Raw genomic sequence first — 24,038 nt, forward strand, 5'->3', positions numbered from 1 at the left:
ACTTGCTGATGATACACCCTATGTCCTTAACAAGATCATCAATAAAGACGTTAAACAGAAATGGTCCCAACACTGAGCCCCGAGGCACACCACTTGTGACCGACCACCAGCTGGATTTAAATCCATTGAGCACCACTCTTTGGGACCTTCCACTCAGCCAGTGCTTGATCTAGCAGATCGTACGCTCATCCAGGCCGTGTGAAACCAGTTCGTCCACTACTCATCAGATTTTTTAATAAACTTCAATATTTACCAAGGGCATTGTACAAAATAAAAAACAAATTTTTGTTCTCCGTTGTAAAAGAACTTATTAAATACTTGAACTTTCCTCCTAGACTGACTTTTCTAATATTCATTAATCTGAAAAGGCAATTTTCCAAATTTCCCAGTAGTTTGTTATCTATGGGCACAATACCCGTATTTAACTTTTTTCGAAGTGGACAGGATTTCTATGGATTTCTTTCATCTCAACTCCTATATTCAGTTTCATAATACATTTATAAAAGATATAAAATGCTATCAAGCAAAGGTCTTTCATTCATTCAGTGTGTTGCTTTGGGATCAACACCCGTTACACTAAAAAAGAAATAAAGTGTCTATATCACTGTGACACTATTTGCTGCAAGTACCAATAATGATTCACAATCCAAGCCTTAGAAATACAATGTATGATATCTTTCAAAAATGTGGATGCAAAATTTAGTTCATTGGATTGGTACTGATAATGCCAAGTACAGATGAGGGTCCCACTCTTGGGACAATGCTTAAATTAAGTAGTAGCAAGTTATTTTTTGTAATAGAACCACAGAATGGTTGAGGTTGGCAGCAACCTTTGGAGGTCATCTCGTCCAATGCCCCAGCTCAAGCAGGGACACCTAGAGCCACTTGCCCAGAATCATGTCCAGACCACTTTTGACTATCTCCAAGGTGGGAGACTCCACAGCCTCCCTAGGCAACTTGGGCACTGTCACACTAAAACAGCAGTTCCTGATGTTCAGACTCTCCTGTTTCAGGTTGCACTCCATCATCCAGATCATTAAATGATCAAGACTGGACTCAGTATTGACCCCTGGTGCACATCACTAGTTACTGGCCTCCCACTAGACTGCGCAGCTGACCACCACCCTCTGGGCCTGGCCATTCAGCCAGTTTTCAATCCAGTTCACTGTCTGCTCATCCTGTCCGTAATTCACCCACTTCTCTATGAGGATTTTATGGGAGACAGTGTTGACTTCCATAATAATAAAATACTCAGTACCTCCCTTTATCCAAATAGATACATGTCCCTAAAAGTTTAATTACTAGTCTGGTTGTACAAAAATAAAGAAATACACCATCTTACTTATTTTATTTGAAAACCTATGAAAACATTTTTAATTTATGGAGATCCTAAAGATTTTCTCAAAAATGTACAGGTGTATCTGTGTCAAGGCAATGACTTTCTTAAGACGGAACAATAAAGATAGAATTTCTTTTGGAAAAGGAGAGGGACAGTCAATCATTTTATTGGGTAAAACTTGTGTATGGAGATTTGGTGTCAGTCTAGCCAGACAAAAAAGGGTTTTTTTCCTGACATTTACCTTCAGGAAGTTAGATGCTTATATAGTCAATAGCGAGAAATCATTACCTTCTTAAAGTGTTTATCTTTTACTAGTAAGTAAAACGAACTGCCTTCCACTGACTGGCTGAGAAATTAGAATTTTTGATTCTGAAAATCAGAAGATCTCAAATTTTATTTTTAAAATTAATCAGCACTAAAGAAAATGCACACTAAGCTGCAACAAAAATATGAAGTGAACATTTTAAAATAAAAAATTATTGTAGAAATAGTTGAAAAAGTTATTGTTTGATGAAATTTACCTGTCCCAACTCTTCATTGAGGTCAGAAGTATTCACCAGTGGTCCTTCACCTGTATCCTCATCAAACATTTCCTCATCCCATGTAAGGAAATAAGAACCAAGAAATTTCTGCATTTCCACAGTGACATACATGGATACAGGAATAATGTAGTTGAAAAGAACCATGAATGCAAGGAAGTCTGTAAAAGCTTGAAGAAACTGCCAAAGAAAAAGATGAAAATACTGATTTTTCATTTACCAGCAAAACCCAAAACGTGACTACATACATTTGCAAATTATTTTTTTCTAATAACTTTCAAAGAGTAAGCAACATCTTTCACAGCTCACAGTTTGGCATAGGATGTATAACTTCATGACTTATAACATCACAACTAATTTGGCAAACTTCATGGGGGTGTGTAGCATAACTAACACAAGAAGTCCGAAAGAGTTCACTTGCAATCCTCTAAAAAATATTTAACTTTGTATTTTTCTCCACAGACATACAAGTGTCGAGTACAGTTACACATCGTTGTTACGAAGTTCTAGAGCAAGTAACAGAAGTGACTGTATATGAATGGTAAGCATCTGTATGAGAACAAGGAAAACAATAAAATGTACATTCACAAATTCCCAGAATACCATAAAACTACAGGCAACACTTCATCAATAAATAAAGGGTTTCTCCCCTCCTTTTCTCAATACAAGTAGAATAATCTGGCTCAGCTTTCTCCCTGGTAGAGACTAGCTGTAGGTATAGTCAACCTGCTGAGCAGGGTGAGACAGTGTTACAGGTGGTAAGAGAAATATAAAATATGCCTGGCTAGCGTGTGCTTATCATGCATTTAGGGCAAAGAAGGAAATTTTCCCCTAGTCTGATAGGAAGGTCTTAGGGAAATAACATTATGATTTCTGCAGCGCTGGGTTGAGTTAATTACTTTGGATCATCTGGGTATCCTTTCTGGACTATGTCCTTGCTCCCCTAAGAACACTGGACACTGGCACCTCTGTTGTCGGTCCATAGTGCTCATGGCAGAGTTACAGGGCCATACGAAACTAAGCTTTTGAGGGGTATTTTTACAGAGATTCCTACAGCAGATTCTTTTGAACACGTCCATTATATGGTTCCCAACAGTTGTGGGCCTCCTTTCAGTCCTGTATTTCTCTGCAAGGGGTCAGTTCTTTAGTAATTCACATCAATGACAAGAAACTCCAAAACACTTTCATGAGGCTTTCTAGACTAAACCAGATATTTTCTCATCACTGAAATTCATACATACAACTTAAATGCAAAAATTTGATATACAAGCTTTATACAAATATACCATTGTTAGCAAAAACCCAAGAATTTATGATTGGTAAGTAAGCAGGCTGTACATACTTTTCTGATAGGATTCTTATAAATTAAGGGTTTAGAGAAACTTTTTTGGTATTTTAATTCATTTTCATACCAAATTTCTTTTCCTTTCTGGCTCTGTTTTCTGATTATACCATGGCTCATCACGAAATGGTTCGCTCTGCCAGACATACTTCAGGACAGTATTTATTAGTGCTTTACTGATGAGAATACAGAGGTATACAATAAGGAATACATTCATTGATCTGAAAAAAAAAAAAAAAGGCAAAATAAAAATTCCATTAGCATACAAACTACATCGTTTATTAAAAAATGTTATACTTGTGCTTCAGCCTAGCATTTTCTGCAAGTCTGACAATGCTGTGATGTTAAATAACTTTGCTACAGTGTTTTCCCAATGAAGAAAAATATTACTGAGGACCATTTTCTATTTAAAATGTTAACTGCTATAATTGTTTTGAAAATGAGTGTGACACATTACCAAACCTAGTACATTAGTGAAAACAACAGGATAGATGGAATCACAACAGAATAACCCGGCTTGTATCTGCAGACCTTTTTATGCCACTTCCCTGAGCCAATATAAAAACGCTCACATAAGTACTTTTATAGAAATATAAATCTATCAAGAACATTTTGCTATGTAGCTGTAATGGTTTAACTCTTTCTAGACAGATCTAAAAAAAGAATGACCAAGAAAACTTCACATGTAAAATTATATTTATATTAATGACAGGCATGAACGAAAAGCCATGGCTTATACATCAATAACAAGAGGAAGAGACACATCATCATTGCTCAGTCACTGCGTAAGAGAAGGGCTGTTAGCTGGTCAGTACATCTTGCCTTAAACAATGACATCTTTTTTTTTTTTTTTCCCCCACAGGGTGGGACACCTTACTAAAAGCTGATGATTTCAGATAGCGGAGTAGGACTAGAAAATAAATCTTCTTTATTTTAGAAAAGTAAGCAACCAATGTCAGCTCATCCCTTGAGGATAGCAGTGTCTTCCTTTCCCATCATACATACCTATATGGAACTTTTAATTTTAGCTAAACCATGGAAAACATACCACAGACAGACTTTGTTACTGCAATTGATACAAAGTCAAGAGCAGCAAAACAGTTATTTTTGCTGAATTAAAGACTTAATTGCAACAAAGAGGCAAACAGGAATGTTAGAATACTGAAGCACACAGTTTTGGAAAAGTGTCAGTAGTGTACATTAACCAGTGAAAGAAAAGTCTTCTGGAACAGCAGCAAAACACATCATATCTTACAGAGGTTAGAATTACATTAAGGTGTTTGGGTTTTTTTTTAACACTTAACATTTCATAATAATTCAGTATTGAGAATATCATTTATGTGGTGTTATATGACTCATTTTATAAGGAAAAAAGGATACACACAAAAACGCAGATTTTAAGCCCCTCTATCTCTTTTTTAATTTAAACCAATGAAACCACTTTTAGCAAGAAAAAAAATCCCTTATTTTCACCAAACATGCAGTTTTCCACCCCCCACCCCCACCCCCACAAAAAAATTTAGAAATTTTACTTTTCTACAGCAGATCGCTTCTGTGATTTTGCCTGGTAATTTAATGCCATCTTAGTTTCCATGCCAGTGTAGATAGCAACACCTGAAATTAGACAACTTGTTTTACTAAGGATTGCACAGTACAATAACTTAATAAAAGCACAATTCACTAGATTATTATACTCTCTCATTTCTTTAATTCTCTGTAGTCTAAAGAAAAAGAACAAATACTTGGATGATATTCAAAAACCAGAAATGGCTTTAATACCTTGGTTCTTAGAGGGAAATTTTAAGCAGCATTTACATCAGATTGCAGAGTCACAGTTCCCCATTGCTAACATTTGCTATGTATTAAAGCCAAACTAAAGCTAGGTTTTGAATACATCCCCTTGAATTTTTAAGTTCCTTTTTTTGACTTTAATTTTAGAATCTAAGTCATACATTGTAAAAGAAAATCCAGGGCTAAACTACAGAATACATCCAAGAAGAATAAAAAGCAGCCATCGATTTTGCTTGCTTCAGGAAAATTTAGTAATTAATGAAAACAGTGATCTTTTGATACTACAATTTCCTTTTGATAGCAAAGATTGAGAGACTAAACTTCAGAAGACTAAATACAACAACTGAAAGAAGCTGTAAACAGGAAGATGTATTTAAAGTACTTATTAAACCAGCACACCTGTACATTGCTAAAATAAAACAATTCAGGTTATGGTTTGTGCTGGGGTAACAGCAAATACTCCATGTGTTAGGCAGAGCAGAAACAAACATTCATATTAGGAACATCTCTACCTGATATACAAGTTAATAGAAATACTAAAACCATCCTCCGAAGTTTACAGATATACTTCCTACGAACTAATTTTATCAGTTCATGTATTTTAGATTACAATTAACAGCAAAGACAGCAAGTTTAAATTAATACATGCTTTTTATGATTTATTTGAAGAAAAATTTGCAAGATTTTGGTATTTTAGGCTAAGTAGTTCCTGGCTACCTATGATCTTCTTTGGGAGTAGGAAAGTTGTATGTGACAGAGGATGACTTGGATCCTTGTCCCTCTTGTCACCAGCAAAGAATGACTTGTAACAACAGAACTACTACTCCCACTATTCTTTCTTGAAGAATTTCCAAAAACCATATCTGTTTGTGCTTCCTATTTCTACTAAAATATTCAAATTATTCAATGAACAAAGACAATTCATATACTCAAAATACAATGGCTAGCAGAAAGTCTAATTTTGATCAGGAACTGTTTAAGTGATTTTTTTTTTTTTATAAGCCATATTTCTATCCGGCTGGGTTATCTGTCTGTTCTGACAAAAAAGCAAAGCACATTTCACACTTTTTAACAGTTTATTAACTGCTTTGGGATAACAACATTAATTCACAGTACATGTTCAAAAGCCATATATTTACATGAAGAATTTGATTCATCTTCACTAATCCTTGAAGACTAAACTAGAAAATCGCCCTCCCAAAAACCTCTCTATAGTCATTGTACACTATAACAACAGTTACTTTACTGCAATTGTAGCAACAGTAAACCTTATAAAAAAGTTGTAAATCAAGTGATTCAATAGAAATCATATATTCAGTAGCAACTATAGAGTTGCAGCCTTGTTTGACGTTTACTTATTACTTCAGGGTCCATTTAAAAAATCAATAGAAATATTTACCAAAGATTTTTTCTGTGTTCTTTAAAGTGGCTCCTCTAAGAAGCAGATTTTCAGATCCTAATGGCCTGCAAAAGATAAGTATTACAAAATACAAACATTTAAAGAGAAACAGCAGACCTCAGTGGAAGCCATGTAAAACAGGAAATTAGTTTTACTCAAATATTTTTCTTTTGTGTAACAAAACTACTAGGCAGAATTTAAAGCTTTTAAGAGAAAATAAATAAATAGATAGATAGATACCTAAAATTAAGCTTATAATTTCAGAATCGAAGTCTTAAACCAATGCATCTAAAACCTACATATGTAGGTTCCTAAATAAAGACTCATAATCCAAATTGTAAGGTGCTTCTTTTTAAAAATACCGATGAAGTGTTTTTTAGGCTCATATAAACTATAGTGTCCTGCATGTTAGAATTACTTATTAAGGACAATACATTCTTCCATTTTATTTTAAGTATAAATGGTATACAAGATATTGTTTGATACTTACTGTATACTCTTCAAAGCATAAAGATGAATATAGGTAAAAAAATTTCTTGAGAACTAGGGGGAATTAATGCAAGGATCCCCATGCAGTTTAAAGTAACATTTTGGCGCATGATATGTAATACAAACCACTGTATGAGTGCAAAACCAAGGACTACTTTATAGACAATCAGAATGCAGAATTGTCAGACTCTATTTATACAGCAATGGAAAAAACCCCAAGAAGTCAGGTCAGTATTTTTTAATGTTATTCAAAGTGTTCTTGTGGCATGAAACCCCCCAAAATCAAGAAACCTTAAACAAACAAAAACCCCAGGGCCACAACTCTGATGTAAAACCTGAAACTAGTTCCATTTAAACCACTGGAGTGATGTTATATGAATGATCTAGGTTATAAGACATTATACACAAATACAGTAAAAAAATACTAGTTGTTCTAATAGCGCTGTCGAAGGAAAACAAGTCTTAATGCTACAGATTTTCTTCTCGTTTACAGCGTTATGCACAGATCAATATATTGGTGTTGAGACTAAAAAGGTATTTTCCTTTCCTCCCCCACCCAAGTCCATTTACAACCAACATTACTATTCAAAAGAATCTTTAAAGTGAAAGAAGCAAAAGGTGTTACTATTCATACTGTTTGGTGCACTACCAAGACCTCATGCTAATGGGGCGGTATTATCAAAGTACTGTCAAAATTCTATCAACATAATTTACAAACTAAATACATATCAAATAAAAACTGAAGTTGAATAAAGATGTAAGAGAAATCTCACTGATTAAATGATTAAATATTTACGATAATGAAATAGTCTGTAAACGTTTAAGAGAAAAATAAGTAAGACAAGGCAGCACAATGTTTGTGAAAAAAGGTAATTCTCATTATTGATACTTATTCAACTCCAAAAATCATTAAATGAGTAGAAACCCTGCATTTTCCCTACCTTGCAGTAGGCTCATTCCTATCATGGTAAACATTTATTCGACCAACAAATCTGCAAGGGAAATACACAAGTAGTTTAACAGCACTTCTAATTTGCGTATTCTTATGCACATATGTCCCAGTATTTCAGTTTTTCAAATGTACATTACAAGGACATGTCATTCTCTCTATATACAGATGTATGTATACCACACATATATATTTAAAAAAGAAAATCACTCTCACTTTGAAAATCTTTAGAAAGTATATGTAAGAATAGATTACTTGAAAAGAATTTTATAGAAAGTATTTATTACAGTGAGCAAACAGCCTCCAATTAAACATGCTATGATTATCCAGGAAGTAAACAAGAAAATAGAGATACATATGGATATATTTAAAACATGTCGATACAAAAATGCACAGAACAGTAAGTCAATGTAAAGTTATAAAAGATATAAAAAGATATAAAAGAATTAAAATTATGAATAAATCTTCTAATCACACAAGAAATCTTATTCTCTAAGCTACCTTAGAAAAGTAACAGTGTGATTACTATCTTTTACAAAACTTAAAGCCTACAACTGAGTTAAAAACAAAACAAAAGCATGAAGCCAATAAGGAATTTTCCCTCTGAATACCTCTAAGTACATTTTATCTATATTTGGTGGGTTGATCCTGGATAGCAACTAAGCACCCACTAGCCTCTCACTCAGCTCCCACACCAGCAGGACAGGGGAGAGAATCAGAAAGCAAAAGTGAGATAATGACAGACTAATAATAAAGGGGGAAAAAAAACAAGCGATGAAAAGGCAACCACTCACCACCTCCCATAAGCAGGCTAATGCCCAGCCAGTCTCCGAGCAACAGCTACTTTGGAAAAACTATCCCCCAGTTTTATTGCTGAGCATGTCATTACATGGCACAGAATATCCCTCTGGTCAACTGAAGTCAGCTGTCCTGGCTGCGTCGGCTCCCACCCTCTTGCCCACCCCCAGCCTACTTGCTGGGGGGGCAGAGTGAGAAACAAGGAAAGCCTTGACACTGTGCAAGCACTGCTCAGCAATAACTAAAACATTGGTACCTTATCAACACTGCTGTAGTCACAAATCAAAACCACTACACCACGTGGGCTGCTATGAAGAAAATTAAGCCCTTTCCAGACAGATTCAGTATACTGTATTTGCAATACCACTGTCATCAAACCATTAAGTTGGACTCCAGCATTCTGGATGGCAGAGGGAGTTGTGGGGAGTTGTAGGTCTGTTACCCTGCAAGGGTAATGATGTAAATGATGTAAAACGACTATGCGCCTTTTGAAAGAAAAATTTGCCTCTGTGGTTTGTTGAGAGGTAAAGTGCCAAGTCAAAATTAGCAGAGGTAGGAGCTGTCTACCAGTAAGTGTTCTCATTATTCGTGTGTCAACAGTTGTCCCAACAAATTCCACCATCTCTCATAGCATGAGCTTCAACTTCCAACCATTCATTTTGTGAGCCAGGTATTTAAAAAAGGATCAAACCATTCATGGAATCAATTTTCTAAAGAATCTGTTAAGATTACAGATTTCTAGACTTTCTAGAATTTCAGTTCCTTGTCACTGAAATCAGGGAAAAGATACCTGCATCTTCTAACAGTATTTGCTCACAAAAGGGTGCATTTTAGTTTGTCACCATATTGGTTTTTGTATATTATTTCAGCTATTTTTACTGTGGCAGGAAGAACAAATGTTTCCCAATGGTACGTGGCTTTTTTGTCTTTCACTACTAAGCAAGAAACCTCAAAAGAGGCTTCTAAAGATTTGTCATTAAGTTTAGTGAAATTTTGTACAGTACTTCTGTAAAACATTGAGTACTGTGTGACTTTAAACATTGCTAAAAAATTCTAGAGGTTTTTCTTCATGTTCTGGATGCTTAGTTTTTAAATGTCTTGCTAATCATAATGTTTCATATGCTTCATACTATCACTAGCTAATATCTCAAAGCACATACGGTGAGGTTGATTGTTAATAATAACAGATGTAAACCTGTATTTCCAACAGTCTTGATAATTCCAAATTTTTTTGGCTCATTTCTTGTCAGATCTGATTAAACTGGCATTGTTTTTACCTCATAATGTGGCTGATGAAGAGCTCATACAAGAAATAGAAGCGTTTGCCATTTTCTTATTGTTCACCTGTGCTTGCATTATTAGTACTTTCAGTCTGCAGTTTCTTTGCAGGAATCTTTCTAAGCCACTTGACCATTTTGTGAGGGTTACTTTAGTTAGAACTAGGTAATGTAATCTGAAAATCCACTTAACCAGGCACACATAAACTGTAATACTTCACAACTCACTGAAAGCAAAGGAATGAGTGAGGGTGCCACTGGCAACCTCTCTGCATTGCAGAACACCCACTCTTCCCTTGGGCACTCCTTGCGAACTGTATGTGACATGGGACACTGACATATGGACTGATTAAGGGTGCCAGTGTCAAGAAATAGATGAAATATTAATAAAGCTTTTTTTCTTATTGCTTAGACTAAAAAAATAAATAGCAGTTCTAAAATTTCCATCACACACCCCAGTGTGCACCCCACCTTTGGAGAGCACTGCCCTAGAGCAGACCAGTGAACTACCTGCAGGAAAGGGGTATGGATGGAAGATTAACCTGACTTCAAGTTCACTCTGGGGTCCACCCTAACCAGCCAGATGCAGCCCACATCTTTTCATTATGATACTCTTATGATTTATTGTTAGGGTACCTTAAATGAAACAGGTAAGAAGTATTTTCTTACTTATAAAGGTCAGGCTGAGGTTGTTCACATTCAATGGTAGCATGTAGTGCATCGATTTCTTGTTCATTGTGAAATGCCTTTGTATCTTGAACAGCATAGTAAGTCTGGAATGAATAAAAAGGTGTAAATAAAATCAAAAAAAGTAAGGGCAGATATACAAGACATTAAACTGCAAATAAGTTCAGCATGAAATACATTTACTATCTGTTACATAAGAGCTCATAGTTCAAATAAGATGCACCTTTAAATGCTGCTAATTGGGCATCTTCTTACCTTACATACAAGTATCTTGCAGTGTACTCACAAATCAGGTCACCGTGAAAGCATTTAAGTACAAAAAAGTTTGTGCATTATCTCTGTAATTTGCATGCCTATACTGGATGGATGCAGACAAAAGCTCAAATAAATTCCTTTTAAAACTTTCCATAAAATAATGATGCTTTAAGAGAAATGAAGTCAACTGGTAGAAATGTAAGTTACACAAGTTACCGTACTTGCTCACACATATAAGCGTGAAGTTATATTGCGATCTGTGTAAAAAAATCAAATGCAAACTTTGCCTTAAGAAGAAAATGTAACATCTTATTACTTTATGACTGGATTCACCATCCAAACTAGCTGTTGTAACAAAACATGTTCCATCTCCTCTACTACTTGATAGAAATATTAAGTCACATGGGAATGTTTCATCTTCTTTTACCATTACAATATCTCCAACCTAGGGACAAAACACAACAAAATAAAATGCGTTTATGATTTACGTAGCAGCCCAAATTTCAGATTTCAAACCCCAAACCCAGGTTCACTCAAGTATCTTGAAAATCTATCACTTTTAATTTACACCAGGATTTTACCACAAGAGTAAAGAACTATAGAAATATCTCTGAAAAACTGAATTACACCTCGTGGAATGATGGAGGTCTACTGTGTACTACCTTTCCTCTCAGAATAACCATTCTGCACATACTGTCCTATTAAGTTTTGCAATGTTATTTGAGAGACGGAAGATAGAATACTTGTTTTAAGACAAAGTAAAAGAAAAAATTGTTTCAAAACCAGCTGGAGACATGAGCTACTCTTGTTGGCTCTTGAGGATAAGCATCTAGCTCTAAATATTATAATTAGAGATAGCTAAAAAAGCTAAGAGCTCGAAGTCTGCAATGAAAAGAGGATACATTTTCAACAGAATTTACAACTAGAAGTCCATTCTATTTTTATGCATGTTTAAAGGTGAACAAATTAATATTTATTCATGCAAAATATTTCAGTGTGTTAGTGTCACAGAACAGCCAACTAACTATAAATTCAAAATATTACTGGAAACCATTCATTTGTGAATATCAGCCTTTGATACATTTTTGGAGGTCATCTTTTACAAAGGAATATTAAAAATATGAACAAATGGCAAAAAAAACCCTACATGTTTTAAGAATATCAAAGTTTCAATAAAAATCCCATCAAAATACGTAATTTTTGCACTTTTTATGAGGCTCGACATCTGTTCAATATACTTTTATAGAATTCATTTTTATAATTAATTATCATAAGATTCAGCTTAATCATTGTTCTTGTGATACACTTATAAAGCTAAATCCTGATATCCTTAGCAGTTGGCAGTAGTCAGTTAATTCTAGTTAAGCAAAATAGTCTGATAACAATCAGCAATAGTAACATCTAAAAATATAATTGTGACATCTTAGATAAGATTTACTAACATATTGAAGAACTAGGATGATGACAATAAATGAGATTTAACTTCCTGTAGACATGAAAAAGACTTTTTTTTTACCTGACAGCAATGAAAAATTGTACATATGGCATAGAAGAATGCAAGCTGCTAAGCACACCCACAACAATCGGGCATGAAAATTAACACAAACTTCAACAAGATATTTTCCATCTTTTAGGTAAATAATGGCGTCCTTTTGAAAATCATGACTTCTAGGGCAGCAGTAGAGCTGTGCAGTTTACTGATTTTGAGTCTCTGAACATAAATTAGAGATGATTTAAAACAGCGGAATGACAATTGTCTACTCCATTTCTAGGGAAAAGAAGCTGCACTTTTAACCAATAATAAAAAGTTTTGGGCTGTTCAAATTTAGGAGGGGATTAATTTCTACATGTATTTCCTTTGGCTTAAATGACTTCTCATGTAGCATTCTACAGACCCCGGGAAGTGAAGACAGGTAGTGAGACAGAGAATGGGTAGGTCTAGAACCGGAGGCACTGAACGTCTTGGCTGGAGCCAGCCTGAACAATACAGAACGTTCATCCCAAGAGCAGCGGACCCTGACAGACAAGGCTATCGCTCAGGCTGCCTCGATCTTCCAAGATGTGTTTTTAAGACAACCTGCCTTTATGCCACAGAATCATTAATTATGAAAGATGATAATGTGATAAATTATAATAAAGCCCTCAAAGTGAGAACTTTACCAAAACCAGACGAAACACTGTTAGGGAATTATCTTGAATAAACTGTGAGGTGACAGAGAATGCACCTATTCCTAAAACAAACTGTGAGAACACCGTGTAACTATTTTGATTTTACTAGTTCTCTTTACCCTTTAAAACAACACTAATTTAATTATCAGCTACCTAAACCACAACAATATTACTGCAAACTAAATCACCTCTACAGATGCCATAAAAGGAAAAATGAGAATTCTTCAGAACATTGAACCTGGCCAGAGAGAAAGTTGGGAGGCCAGTTTAACCAACACACCCTTTCTGACAGTAAACTGTCACTACAAGAACAAGCATGAGAAAAAATGCCACTGAAAACATCTGCACATCAGAAAGTGTGTTTTTAGGTCCAACTCATATAGCCAAAAGAGTCCTCTTACTTTTGATTTTGACAGATCATAGTGTTGAATGATCCTTATTATTTATTACTTAATCTAGCAAGATTTTCTCTGTAAGCCATGGCATATAAGTGACCCTGCAAGCCAGGTCCAATCTATACTACAACAGCCTATTAAAACAGAAGTTAATCTAAACAATTTGCAAAAGAAAAAAAAAAAGGCAGGAATAAGAAAAAATACCCAAAATAATTAAAAGTACTAGCAAAGAGCATCTTCTTAATAAAATTTAAAAGGTGTTCTGACAACATTTGCCACTGTGTCAGCTAAAGGTACAAAGAGGATGGAGCCAGGCTCTTTTCAGTGGTGCCCAGTGAGAAGACCAGAGGCAATGGGCACAACCTGAAACACGGGAGGGTCTATCTCATTTTCACTGTGAGGGTGACCGAGCGCTGGCACAGGTTGCCCAGGGAGGCTGTGGAGTCTCCTCCTTGGAGACAGTCAAAACGTGTCTGGACATGGTCCTGGGCAAACACCTCTAGGTCATCCTGCTTGAGAAGGCAGTTGGACCAGAAGACGTTCAGAGCTGCCTGCCAACCTCAACCATTCTGTGATTCTGTGAAAAAGAAACCTCAACTTTTAGCAACTTTCTTTTTGCTTTCTTTAATCAATGTCCACGGGCTTTAGGTGCAGAAGCGCCTACCTTTATAGGAGCTAGTCTGTTTTCTTGTGTAATACAGGTCAGAGAATTTTACTCATTTACCCATACATACAGATACCCCTTTCCATGCAAATATTTCCTATATCTGTCTCTCCTACCATCTAGTTGCTCAATATACAATCTCTGAAAGGCAAAAAATAGGGGAGAAATTGAGAAAACATGGTCAAGAGATTAATTAATGGAATACAAAATCCAGGTATGTGGTACTTAATTGGTTTTATTTGGAATATTTAACTGTTTAGTTGCATACGTAGAATACTCAGCATGTGATACCTTATTTTTTTTTAATACCGGGAAGCCCTAGGCAGAAGCTACCACACTCAAAGGGAAGGAAGGTCACAGCAGAAAGGCTGTGAACACTGCAGAGCCATTTATGTGCAGACAAAGCAGAACAGAAAAAGATATCCCGAACAAAGATATTGGAAATAAGGAAATTCCAAACAAATATCTATTAAATTGGCTAAGTTCTAAAGAGAATAATGATGAGAAGTTAATCTACTCACAAATTAAAAAAAGAAGCCAAAATTAATTTCTGAAAATAACCTTCAAAATACCGGAAAGGGAATGTAGCAGCATTGAGAAGGCCAATGAAGAGGCTGTCATTTGATCAGTAATGACGGAAGTATTCTGAATGTGTTGTGTGTATATATATATATGCGCATATATAGATGTTGTATACATAGGACAAATTGGTAGCACTAACTATCATAATCAGGCTTAAATAAATTATTAATGTGCATAACGACTGACGACTGAAAATGGAAAAAAGACAAAAGACAAATCATGAGTGAAATGCCAAGATAAAAAATGAAAAATGAAAGGAACAGTTATAAGAGGAGTTAACAAAGCAAAGATAAAGCAGAAACATATCTAGCTTCTACAAATACTTTATTCAGAGGCACTAAATTAAAAATTAGTATATTGTAAGCCTAATCTCCATTAAACGTAATAAATGCTACAACATCATCACACCACACTTCTGTACAATTTGTTTTACAAGAAGTGTGAAGTAAAGCCTGACTCCTAAAATCTGTTAAGTCATAGTTACTTACTCTTAATTTTCGGCTTTGCTTTCTAACCAGTTTACCATGTTGAATGAAATGAACAGGGCATTGATTCATTGCATTGTCAGCTTTATGTCGAAGCCAATCTTCGTAACCCTAGAAAACAGTGAAACGGAATGATGCACTGATGCACATTTGGCTACAAAGACACAGAACAGCTCTAGCTTGCAACAAAAATTTAAAATATTATCCTTGATCAAGGTAAGGGAAAAAAAAAGAAAATATTCTCATTAGAACAAACGAAATTGGGATACACATCATTAATACAGTCATGTTGGACATATATGAAAAAGAGCATTCAAGGTTATAATTAGTCAATAAAATCATACATTTTAATGAAGACATTTTGACGAATAGGAATATTTGCAATGTGTAGAACAACTTCTGGTGTTTAAGTGATCATCTCTTGCTCATGCTCCACTGACTCTTGAGTAAGCGTAAAGTACTTAAAAAAGTCATTACTGAGAAGATAAAAGTGTAGAAAATATATTTTGGAAGACTGCGACTCCAAACTGAAAGATGATAATGTGATGACATGACTGAAGGTGGTCATATTTCCTGACTGACATACAATTATGTACGGTTTTTAACCATATATACAGCCCTGACAAATTTTGTTTCAAGAGACTTTGCAGAGTAACCTACTTTGATTGCTCAATTATCCTATGAATTTGTGTTTTACAGAAACAGACGAAGTAAAGGACAGGGAATCTGCAACTTTCCATTCAAAAAGTACTGCTGTGGGATAAAGATTGGGACTGGCAAAGACACCAGTGGTTAAGAAATGGAAAATACCACTTATATTCTATAGCATTTTTACATCTAACTCTCTTGAGCACATTTGGAAATTCAATGTAGAACAAAGGTATCACTACTTTCAATGGTCTTAGAGACAAGCTGGGAAAATAACCTTCAAAATACCAGGAAGGGAATGTAGCAGCATTGAGAAGGCCAATGAAGAGGCTGTCATTTGATCAGTAATGACGGAAGTATTCTGAATGTGTTGTGTGTATATATATATATGCGCATATATAGATGTTGTATACATAGGACAAATTGGTAGCACTGACTATCATAATCAGGCTTAAATAAATGATTAATGTGCATAACAGTCTTTATAACTTTAGTGTAATATAATTCCAGGGGGTGGTACAGATCCTCAAGCAGGTCCCAAAGTCTATGCCATTTGTCGGGAGCAAGACTCAAAGAGCTAGATAGAACTGCAGTACTAGGCACAGCATGTCATAATCCAGACTTTGGTAGGTCACTAGCAAACTACAGTAAGACTCTAAAACATAACATTTAAAATCTTAAGAGTGGGAAAGCCACACCTAAAATACTAGCTATTGCATGCATCACAACTTTCGCTCACCAGCAAGAGCTGAATTCTACTATAGAATATACTCTGTTATGTACAGTTAGCACTGTAAAGAAATGGAAACGCCGCTCTCCGTAGTTTCTTTGAAAACTAACAAAAGAAAAGTACGCATGCAGCATAAAGACTGTGAAGCTAACCAGTTATCCTATTAAGGGACAATCAAAATTACTCTCTGTTCTGGGTCTGGCTGGGATGGAGTTAACTTTCTTCTCATATGCTGCTGTGCTTTGTACTTGGAGGCTAGAACAGCGTTGGTTACACCCCAGTGTTTTAGCTACTGCTAAACAGTGTTTCCACAGCATCAAGGCTTTCTCTCCAACCTTCCCACACACCAAAAAAAGCCCAGGAGGCTGGGGCTGGGCAAGAGGCTGGGAGAGGACATTGCCTGGACGGCAGACCCAAACTGACCAAGGGGATATTCCACACCATATGACATTGTGCTCAGCAAGGAAAGCTCACAGAAAGCAGGCAGAAGGGGGTCATTTACGGTGATGGCATTTGTCCACCTTAGCAAGCACTACATGTGCTGAGGCCCTCCTTTCCAGAAAGCGGTTGGACATCTGCCTGACGATGGGAAGTAGTGAATGAATTCCTTCTCCCACACACCAAAAAAAGCCCAGGAGGCTGGGGCTGGGCAAGAGGCTGGGAGAGGACATTGCCTGGACGGCAGACCCAAACTGACCAAGGGGATATTCCACACCATATGACATTGTGCTCAGCAAGGAAAGCTCACAGAAAGCAGGCAGAAGGGGGTCATTTACGGTGATGGCATTTGTCCACCTTAGCAAGCACTACATGTGCTGAGGCCCTCCTTTCCAGGAAGCGGTTGGACATCTGCCTGACGATGGGAAGTAGTGAATGAATTCCTTCTTTTGCTCAGCTTGTGTGCATCGCTGTTGCTTTCCCTATCACAGTCACTAACATGATACACAAGTCTTTTCACCTTCCCTGTTTTCCACAGGGGATGGGAGCGAGCAAGAGGCCGAGTGGGTGTTTTGGCTGCTGGCCAGGATCAACGCACCACATCCTCATTTTTGTTAGTCATTGTTTTAACCACCATAGTCCATCATAGGTATGTAAGAAATACAGACACCCACCCAACACACACACATTGAGTTTTGAGCTAAAAGGAGGAGTGCTCTGACCTAGAAACTGTCTTGATGTTCATCTACTTCATGGAATTTTTTTCCCCCCAAACCAGCATTTTTTTGAAGCATGACATGAGAGATTTTTCTTATGCCCACGAAAAGTGCTAACTCCTTTGGGCAGCCCAGCAAAAGATGTTGAAAGTCAAGCTGCTTGCACAGATTTTGCTTTCGCATTTCTTTCCTTCACTTCAGTGAATGGAATGGGAATGGCTGGTGTCTAGACCCAAAGATACAGTGAAGACTGAACCATGAAAGGGAACTCACTGTACCACGGAGGTCTTACACTGATAGATGTCCTGTAGGAGCAATTATTATTAAATTGGACTGAAGGCAGAAAGCCAAATACATAATAGAACCACTGAAAAGACCACTATTTGTGACTATTACTTTAGGAACCCAGATTTTTAGAAACTATTTTGTGGCTATGCTGAGATGGTACAGTAAATGAAGAGGAGTGTTGTAGGGACAGAATGCAAAGTACTGCTTATAAACTCACTTACTAGTTGAAATTTAGTAAGATTTTCGATGAATTAACTTTTTACTAGCAAGGTTCATGCAAGATCAGCTACCCTTTGTCCTCCTGCAGCTGGCCTGAAACTCACAAAGTTAACAAATTCAGCTCTGGCTAAATCAACAGAAGGGCAATCATTAGCTCGTTCCTGACCCAGACCAAATTTGTAATATCAGAAACTCTAATAACACACAGTTCTGGTTGTAACATCCCCATAAGAATTAAAACATTCTGTATTAATCTGAGATTCCACTAATTTCAATACGATCCCATCTACATTTAAGTGCTCATGTCAAGTCCAGCACCTCAGCATTAGGATGGCAGATGACAAACTACCTTAGTCTTTTTGGTAGTACTAACTTAAAAGTGAAATGGCAAACCTGTACAATTCCATACCGTTGTTATGCAATTCTATTTTGACTGAACAACTATTAGGATCTTTTTTACTCAACGATGTGGCAAGAGCTAATTTCTAAAAAATACTTTCGCTTTATGGATTAGTTTTCACATTAAAAATCAAGAGAATACAATAATGTCTGTTCAATGCTAACCTGTAGAAAGCACTGCAGTTATCATTATGACTTGAACCAAAATAATTTTTATCATCTGTTCACACTGTAAAGGCTAAGGAAACCTCAAAGGTAAGAGCAGATTTATCTTATAAGTTTTTGTAGTTCTTACTAAACTCATTTTCAATCATTATGGAAAAACATAATAGGATGTGGAAAAGTCTAAGTGTGCTGAGTTAACACCAGAATATAAATGATTCCTTGGAACACAAGGACATCAAAATCATAAAATAATTCAAAGTTTGTGTTGCATTGGTGAGACATCATCGCATAGCAACCAATTCTACTTAAACTACAGAAACAAAAATAAAATTGCCCTGTCAAAATTCATCACAATCATTCTTTAGGCATTGCCCTAAGACAGTCTAACACAAAAAGGCAAGGCAAATTGAAATGCCAAACAAATAATAACATTCTCTTTAGTTTCACTTTTGCTCACGAAATTACTCACCTGTTTGATAGCTGTTACGGTGATGACAAATAAAAGTGGAAGTCCACTTGTAACTGGACTAGTAGGTGTATCAATAATTAACTGCAACAAAAAGAACAAATATTTTCTGGTTATGTTTTTGTGAATGTAAGGAGTCAATTTTTCAAGCAAGACGTTTCAGGTAATCATTTTACCAATATGTTGCAAAGCACCAAGGAACGTTAATTAAAAAGAACAGTACTTTAATACTTTAAGTAATACTTAAAGTATTAAAGTACTTACTTTAAGTAAGTACCAGACTGGAAAGCCGCAGCTTTGGAGGCAAAATTACTGAGCAGTATTAGAAATTACCATGGCGCTGTTTTTATATGTTATACAACACAGCTGCTCTTATACATGCAAGGAGTAAATCCTGAAATATTGAGCTGTGGTTTCCGCAATTAAAAAAAGAGAGGTAGAATCCAGAGAGGGAGTTCAAACGATAAGAAAATCTAAATTGTCACGGGAATCTGCATAGCTTTTCTTTCCTCACAATCTGGTGTGCAACACAACTCAGCTTTTCACTTAACTTAGTAAGATTTTTCCTGTTCAACAGATTCAAGTGATTGTGAAAGGTTCAGAATGAAAACACCTAAAAAGCAGCTAACTAGCTATCTGAGGTAGTAATTAAAACCCCAAATGTTTATGTACTGCCCTAAGCAAGCATTGTGTAAACATCTATAATTTGGTTTCTCTATGGGCTTTGATGACAGTGCAGTCAGAAAATTTCTGCCAAGGCATCACTCTCTTAGAAAAAATATATTTTAGCAAAAATAACAAAAAGTTTATCATCAATATAATTTATAACAATGATTTTGCTGATCTGGATGTCTGTTTATTACAAAATAAAAATGACACTCCTTTTCAATTTTATCAATTGCCTTGCCATCAACCAGTGATAGTGTCAATTTCTCTTTAGGTTAGATTCACATTTACAACATGGAAATGAAATAAAGCTCCTTTTGTCACATCATAAGTGTAAAAGGCTGTCCAAGCTCAACCATTTACCTCATCAGTCATCAAAACCAGTGCATTTTTAAACCTCAACTCCTCTGTTTTTTAGGAAGAGTCCAGAAATGTACTGAAAAATGGGGATAGCTTACCTGAACAAGGAAAATGATGAGAAAATAGAAGTTAGCTATTCTTCTGAATTGCTCAAACAAATTTTTCGGTACAAAGTTCCAAAACGTGTACTGAAAACAAATGCACAGATTATCAGTGTTTATGAGAGAAATAACATATGCATTCTATGTTCTAAAAATCAAACAAATCCGTAATTCACAATTCAAGATTGAATTATGCAAGAAGCAGGAATACTTTTGTTACTTTGTTTAATAATTTACTGAAATGGAATCTTAAATTGGCAATCGTGTTCTTGGAATCAGATCAATTTTCTGAACTGTGATAATCTTGGTATGAGGGACTGAAATAATTTCTGACTAGCAACAATGCTAGTTGTTCATGCAGAGATTTAGTTACAGAACAGTTTATTTAAAGCCCTCAATGGACTTTCAAAACACCTTTGTCACTTCAAACAGCACTTTTAATTCACTTCTATTTTGCATGCATGACTTGAGGAGGTAGGTGGCCCTCAGAGTTAACTATGCCATCATAGCAAGTTGACCAAATAGAAGTTGTGAATCCCTCCTCTGTTCCTTGGCTTGGACACAAACATACTCCTCACAATAAATTGTAGCAGTGAATAAGACTAAATGGTTGCATATTTCTCTACTGATCTTACAAATTAGCTAAAGATTAATAAAATTACACTGAAAAAAACAGTATATAAAAGTGCAAACAGAAAATGCAAAAACTTTGAAGGAAAAAAAGACATATAGAGGTGAGAGAGAAAGGACCTTATGTCATCTAGCCCTTTCCCCTGCCCTGCAGCGGGTTCAACCATACTCTTTTTACATAGCTCACTCTGGAGCTCACCCAAAAATTGCAAGGATTGCTCATTGGAACGCATATAAAAATGTCAGTTAAAACTGTCTGAAAAGGTGCAAATAAAAGCTTGAGAAAACTAACACTGTATCATCTTATTATCCAAATTATCATTTGACACATAATAAAATGACAACTCCAATGTAACTTTCATTTCAAAGAAGATGGGCTAAGAAGGTTCTCCTCGCTTATTTGCTCTGCTACGAATATGCCTTGTCTCTTCTTGGCAGATTGCACTGATGCTTGCTGATATGCAAATTATGCCGCGAGTTAGACATCTTCCAAATTTGGCCCCAAAAGCAAAGACAGCCAGAGATCTAGAAGGAAAATACCTCTATTACAACTGCAGATGAAAAGGATCCTCGAGAAGCATGCCTTAGTTGTACGTGAAACCCCTATTACATACAGTAATCTTTTTACTTGTTGGGGATTACACCCTGAACATGTGTAAGACATAGCAATGGAATGTTCTTTTACTATCACATGCCAAAAATCAGTATATATTCTAAATATGCCCTAAGTAAACACTTATCCTGCTTAATAGTTACCTCAACATTAAATCACCTGTGAGCAAGCCAAAACTCAGGCAGGCACACACGCAACAGCTGGAAAGTACTCTTGTCTTGCAATCAGAATACTTGTCATCAGACTGGAATGCTGCTTGCACTGCCTCCTACCCAGCTACTGAGCTTGGAATTTTGAAAGAGAACTGGTTAGACTGGATTATTTTTCCTTGCACAACAGTCCTTATCATTCAAGGCTGCTGTTGTGATATATGACAATATAGATTCTATTCTATGATAATAATTTTGTATTTTCATCATTAACTGTTTATCAGGCAAATTATCTCTGTTTTCTAATCTCATGCATTTATTTTTGTTAATCTCTGCCTGCTGAGAAGGAAAAATGAATAGAGGTTTCAGTGAAAAACTTTTGTTTACATTTTTTGTTTAGCTTTTTTTATAGAACAAGTGTTTTTTCAATATTAAGGGGTGTTTTGACCATTAAAGTCTGATGATTTATACAAGCTCCCCAAATCACCATTCATAAAATAAAAAGTAATCTCTTATGCAATAACTTCCTGTTTAAATGTCCTAGAGGTTTATTTGACTAAATGTGTGGTGACAGCATATTATTGTCAGACTAACTAGATATTTTAAGTAACGTAGTTAAAACAACAATCTATATCAAGGTTGAATGTTCATTTTTACCCTAGGTATCCAATCCTCCTCATACTCCAACCTCAGTTCACTGCTTTTCCTGTCAAGCAGTGCCCTTTCCCACAGCTCCACCTTTGGTCTGCAACCCTTCTTACCTGAACAAATAGGAATAACCTAGGAGCAGAGCACTTTTACGGTCTGAGAGGTGTTACTTAAAATGGATGCCTCTTTAACACAGACAACTTCTTCAAACTTTATTTTCAAACAAGCGGACAGACTTTTAGCACTTTATAACACTAGGCTTCAGATATAAAAAGTGAATCTTTATTCTGGCCATTCTCCAAACAAGTAACAATTTTTGAAGGAGTTTAGGCACAAAAGAAAGACCACTAAGATCATAGAATCATCATAGAATCACAGAATGGTTTAGGTTGGAAGGAACCTTAAAGACCATCTAGTTCCAACCTCCCTGCCACGGGCAAGGACACCTCCCACTAGACCAGGCTGCTCAAAGCCCCATCCAGCCTGGCCTTGAACACCTCCAGGGATGGGGCATCCACAACCTCTCTGGGCAACCTGTTCCAGTGCCTCACCGCCCTCATAGTGAAAAAATTCTTCCCAGTATCTATTCTAAACCTACTCTCTTCCAGTTTAAAGCTGTTTCGCCTTGTCCTATCACTACATGCCCTTGTAAAAAGTTCCTCTCCAGGTTTCCTGTAGGCGCCCTTGAGAATACTGGAAAGCTGCTATAAGGTCTCCCCAGGAGCCTTCTCTTCTCCAGGCTGAACAGCCCCAACTCTCAGCCTGTCTTCATAGGAGAGGTGCTCCAGCCCTCTGATCATCTTTGTGGCCCTCCTCTGGACTTGCTCCAAGAGGTCCATGACCTTCTACCGTTGGGGGCTCCAGAGCTGGACACAGTACTCCAGGTGTGGTCTCACCAGAGCAGAGTAGAGGGACAGAATGACCTCCTTCAACCTGCTGGCCACACTTCTTGTGATGCAGCCCAGGATACAGCTGGCCTTCTGGGCTGTGAGTGCACACTGCCTGCTCACATTGAGCTTCTCATCCACCAGCACCTCCAAGATCTTCTCCTCAGGGTTGCTCTCAATCCGTTCTCCACCCAGCCTGTATTTGTGCATGGGATTGCCCCTATCCACGTGCAGGACCTTGCACTTGTTGAACCTTATGAGGTTTGCACAGGCCCACCTCTCCAGCCTGTCTGGGTCCCTCTGGATGGTACACCTTCCCTTCAGCGTGTCGGCCGCTCCACACAGCTCGGTGTCATCAGCAAACTTGCTGAGGGTGCACTCCATCCCAACATCCATGTCACCACAAAGATGTTAAATAGTACGAGATCCAGTACGGATCTCTGAGGAACACCACTTGTCACTGCTTGCCACATGGACATTGACTGCAACTTTTTGAGTGCAACTGTCCAGCCAGTTCCTTATCCACCAAGTGGTCCATCCATCAAATCTATGTGTCTCCAATTTAGGGACACAATGCAGAACAGCGTCAACGCTTTGCACAAATCCAGGTAGATGATGTCTGTTGCTCTCCCCTTACGCACCAATGCTGTAACACCATCACAGAAGGCCACCAAATTTGTCAGCCATGATTTGACCTTAGTGAAGCCATGTTGGCTGTCACTAATCACCTCCTTATTTTCCATGTGCATTAGCAG

The 24,038-nt window shown here is 36.8% G+C and overlaps 1 protein-coding gene across 1 annotated transcript in view; it reads right to left on the reverse strand.

Annotated features, from left to right (window-relative positions):
* ATP11A (ATPase, class VI, type 11A) overlaps positions 1 to 24,038 on the reverse strand; it is a 173,802-nt gene that overhangs the window by 33,944 nt on the left and 115,820 nt on the right. The window contains exons 5-14 of the mRNA XM_009892154.1: positions 20,354 to 20,443; positions 19,233 to 19,313; positions 15,164 to 15,271; positions 11,182 to 11,310; positions 10,593 to 10,696; positions 7,841 to 7,891; positions 6,411 to 6,475; positions 4,753 to 4,834; positions 3,291 to 3,441; positions 1,861 to 2,058 (exon numbers count right to left, since the gene is read on the reverse strand). Coding sequence (XP_009890456.1) covers positions 1,861 to 2,058; positions 3,291 to 3,441; positions 4,753 to 4,834; positions 6,411 to 6,475; positions 7,841 to 7,891; positions 10,593 to 10,696; positions 11,182 to 11,310; positions 15,164 to 15,271; positions 19,233 to 19,313; positions 20,354 to 20,443 — 1,059 coding nt within the window. The remainder of the gene's footprint in view (positions 1 to 1,860; positions 2,059 to 3,290; positions 3,442 to 4,752; positions 4,835 to 6,410; positions 6,476 to 7,840; positions 7,892 to 10,592; positions 10,697 to 11,181; positions 11,311 to 15,163; positions 15,272 to 19,232; positions 19,314 to 20,353; positions 20,444 to 24,038) is intronic.

This window comes from Charadrius vociferus, unplaced genomic scaffold, assembly GCF_000708025.1.
Source record: "Charadrius vociferus isolate BGI_N301 unplaced genomic scaffold, ASM70802v2 scaffold218, whole genome shotgun sequence".
Classification (NCBI taxonomy): domain Eukaryota; kingdom Metazoa; phylum Chordata; class Aves; order Charadriiformes; family Charadriidae; genus Charadrius; species Charadrius vociferus.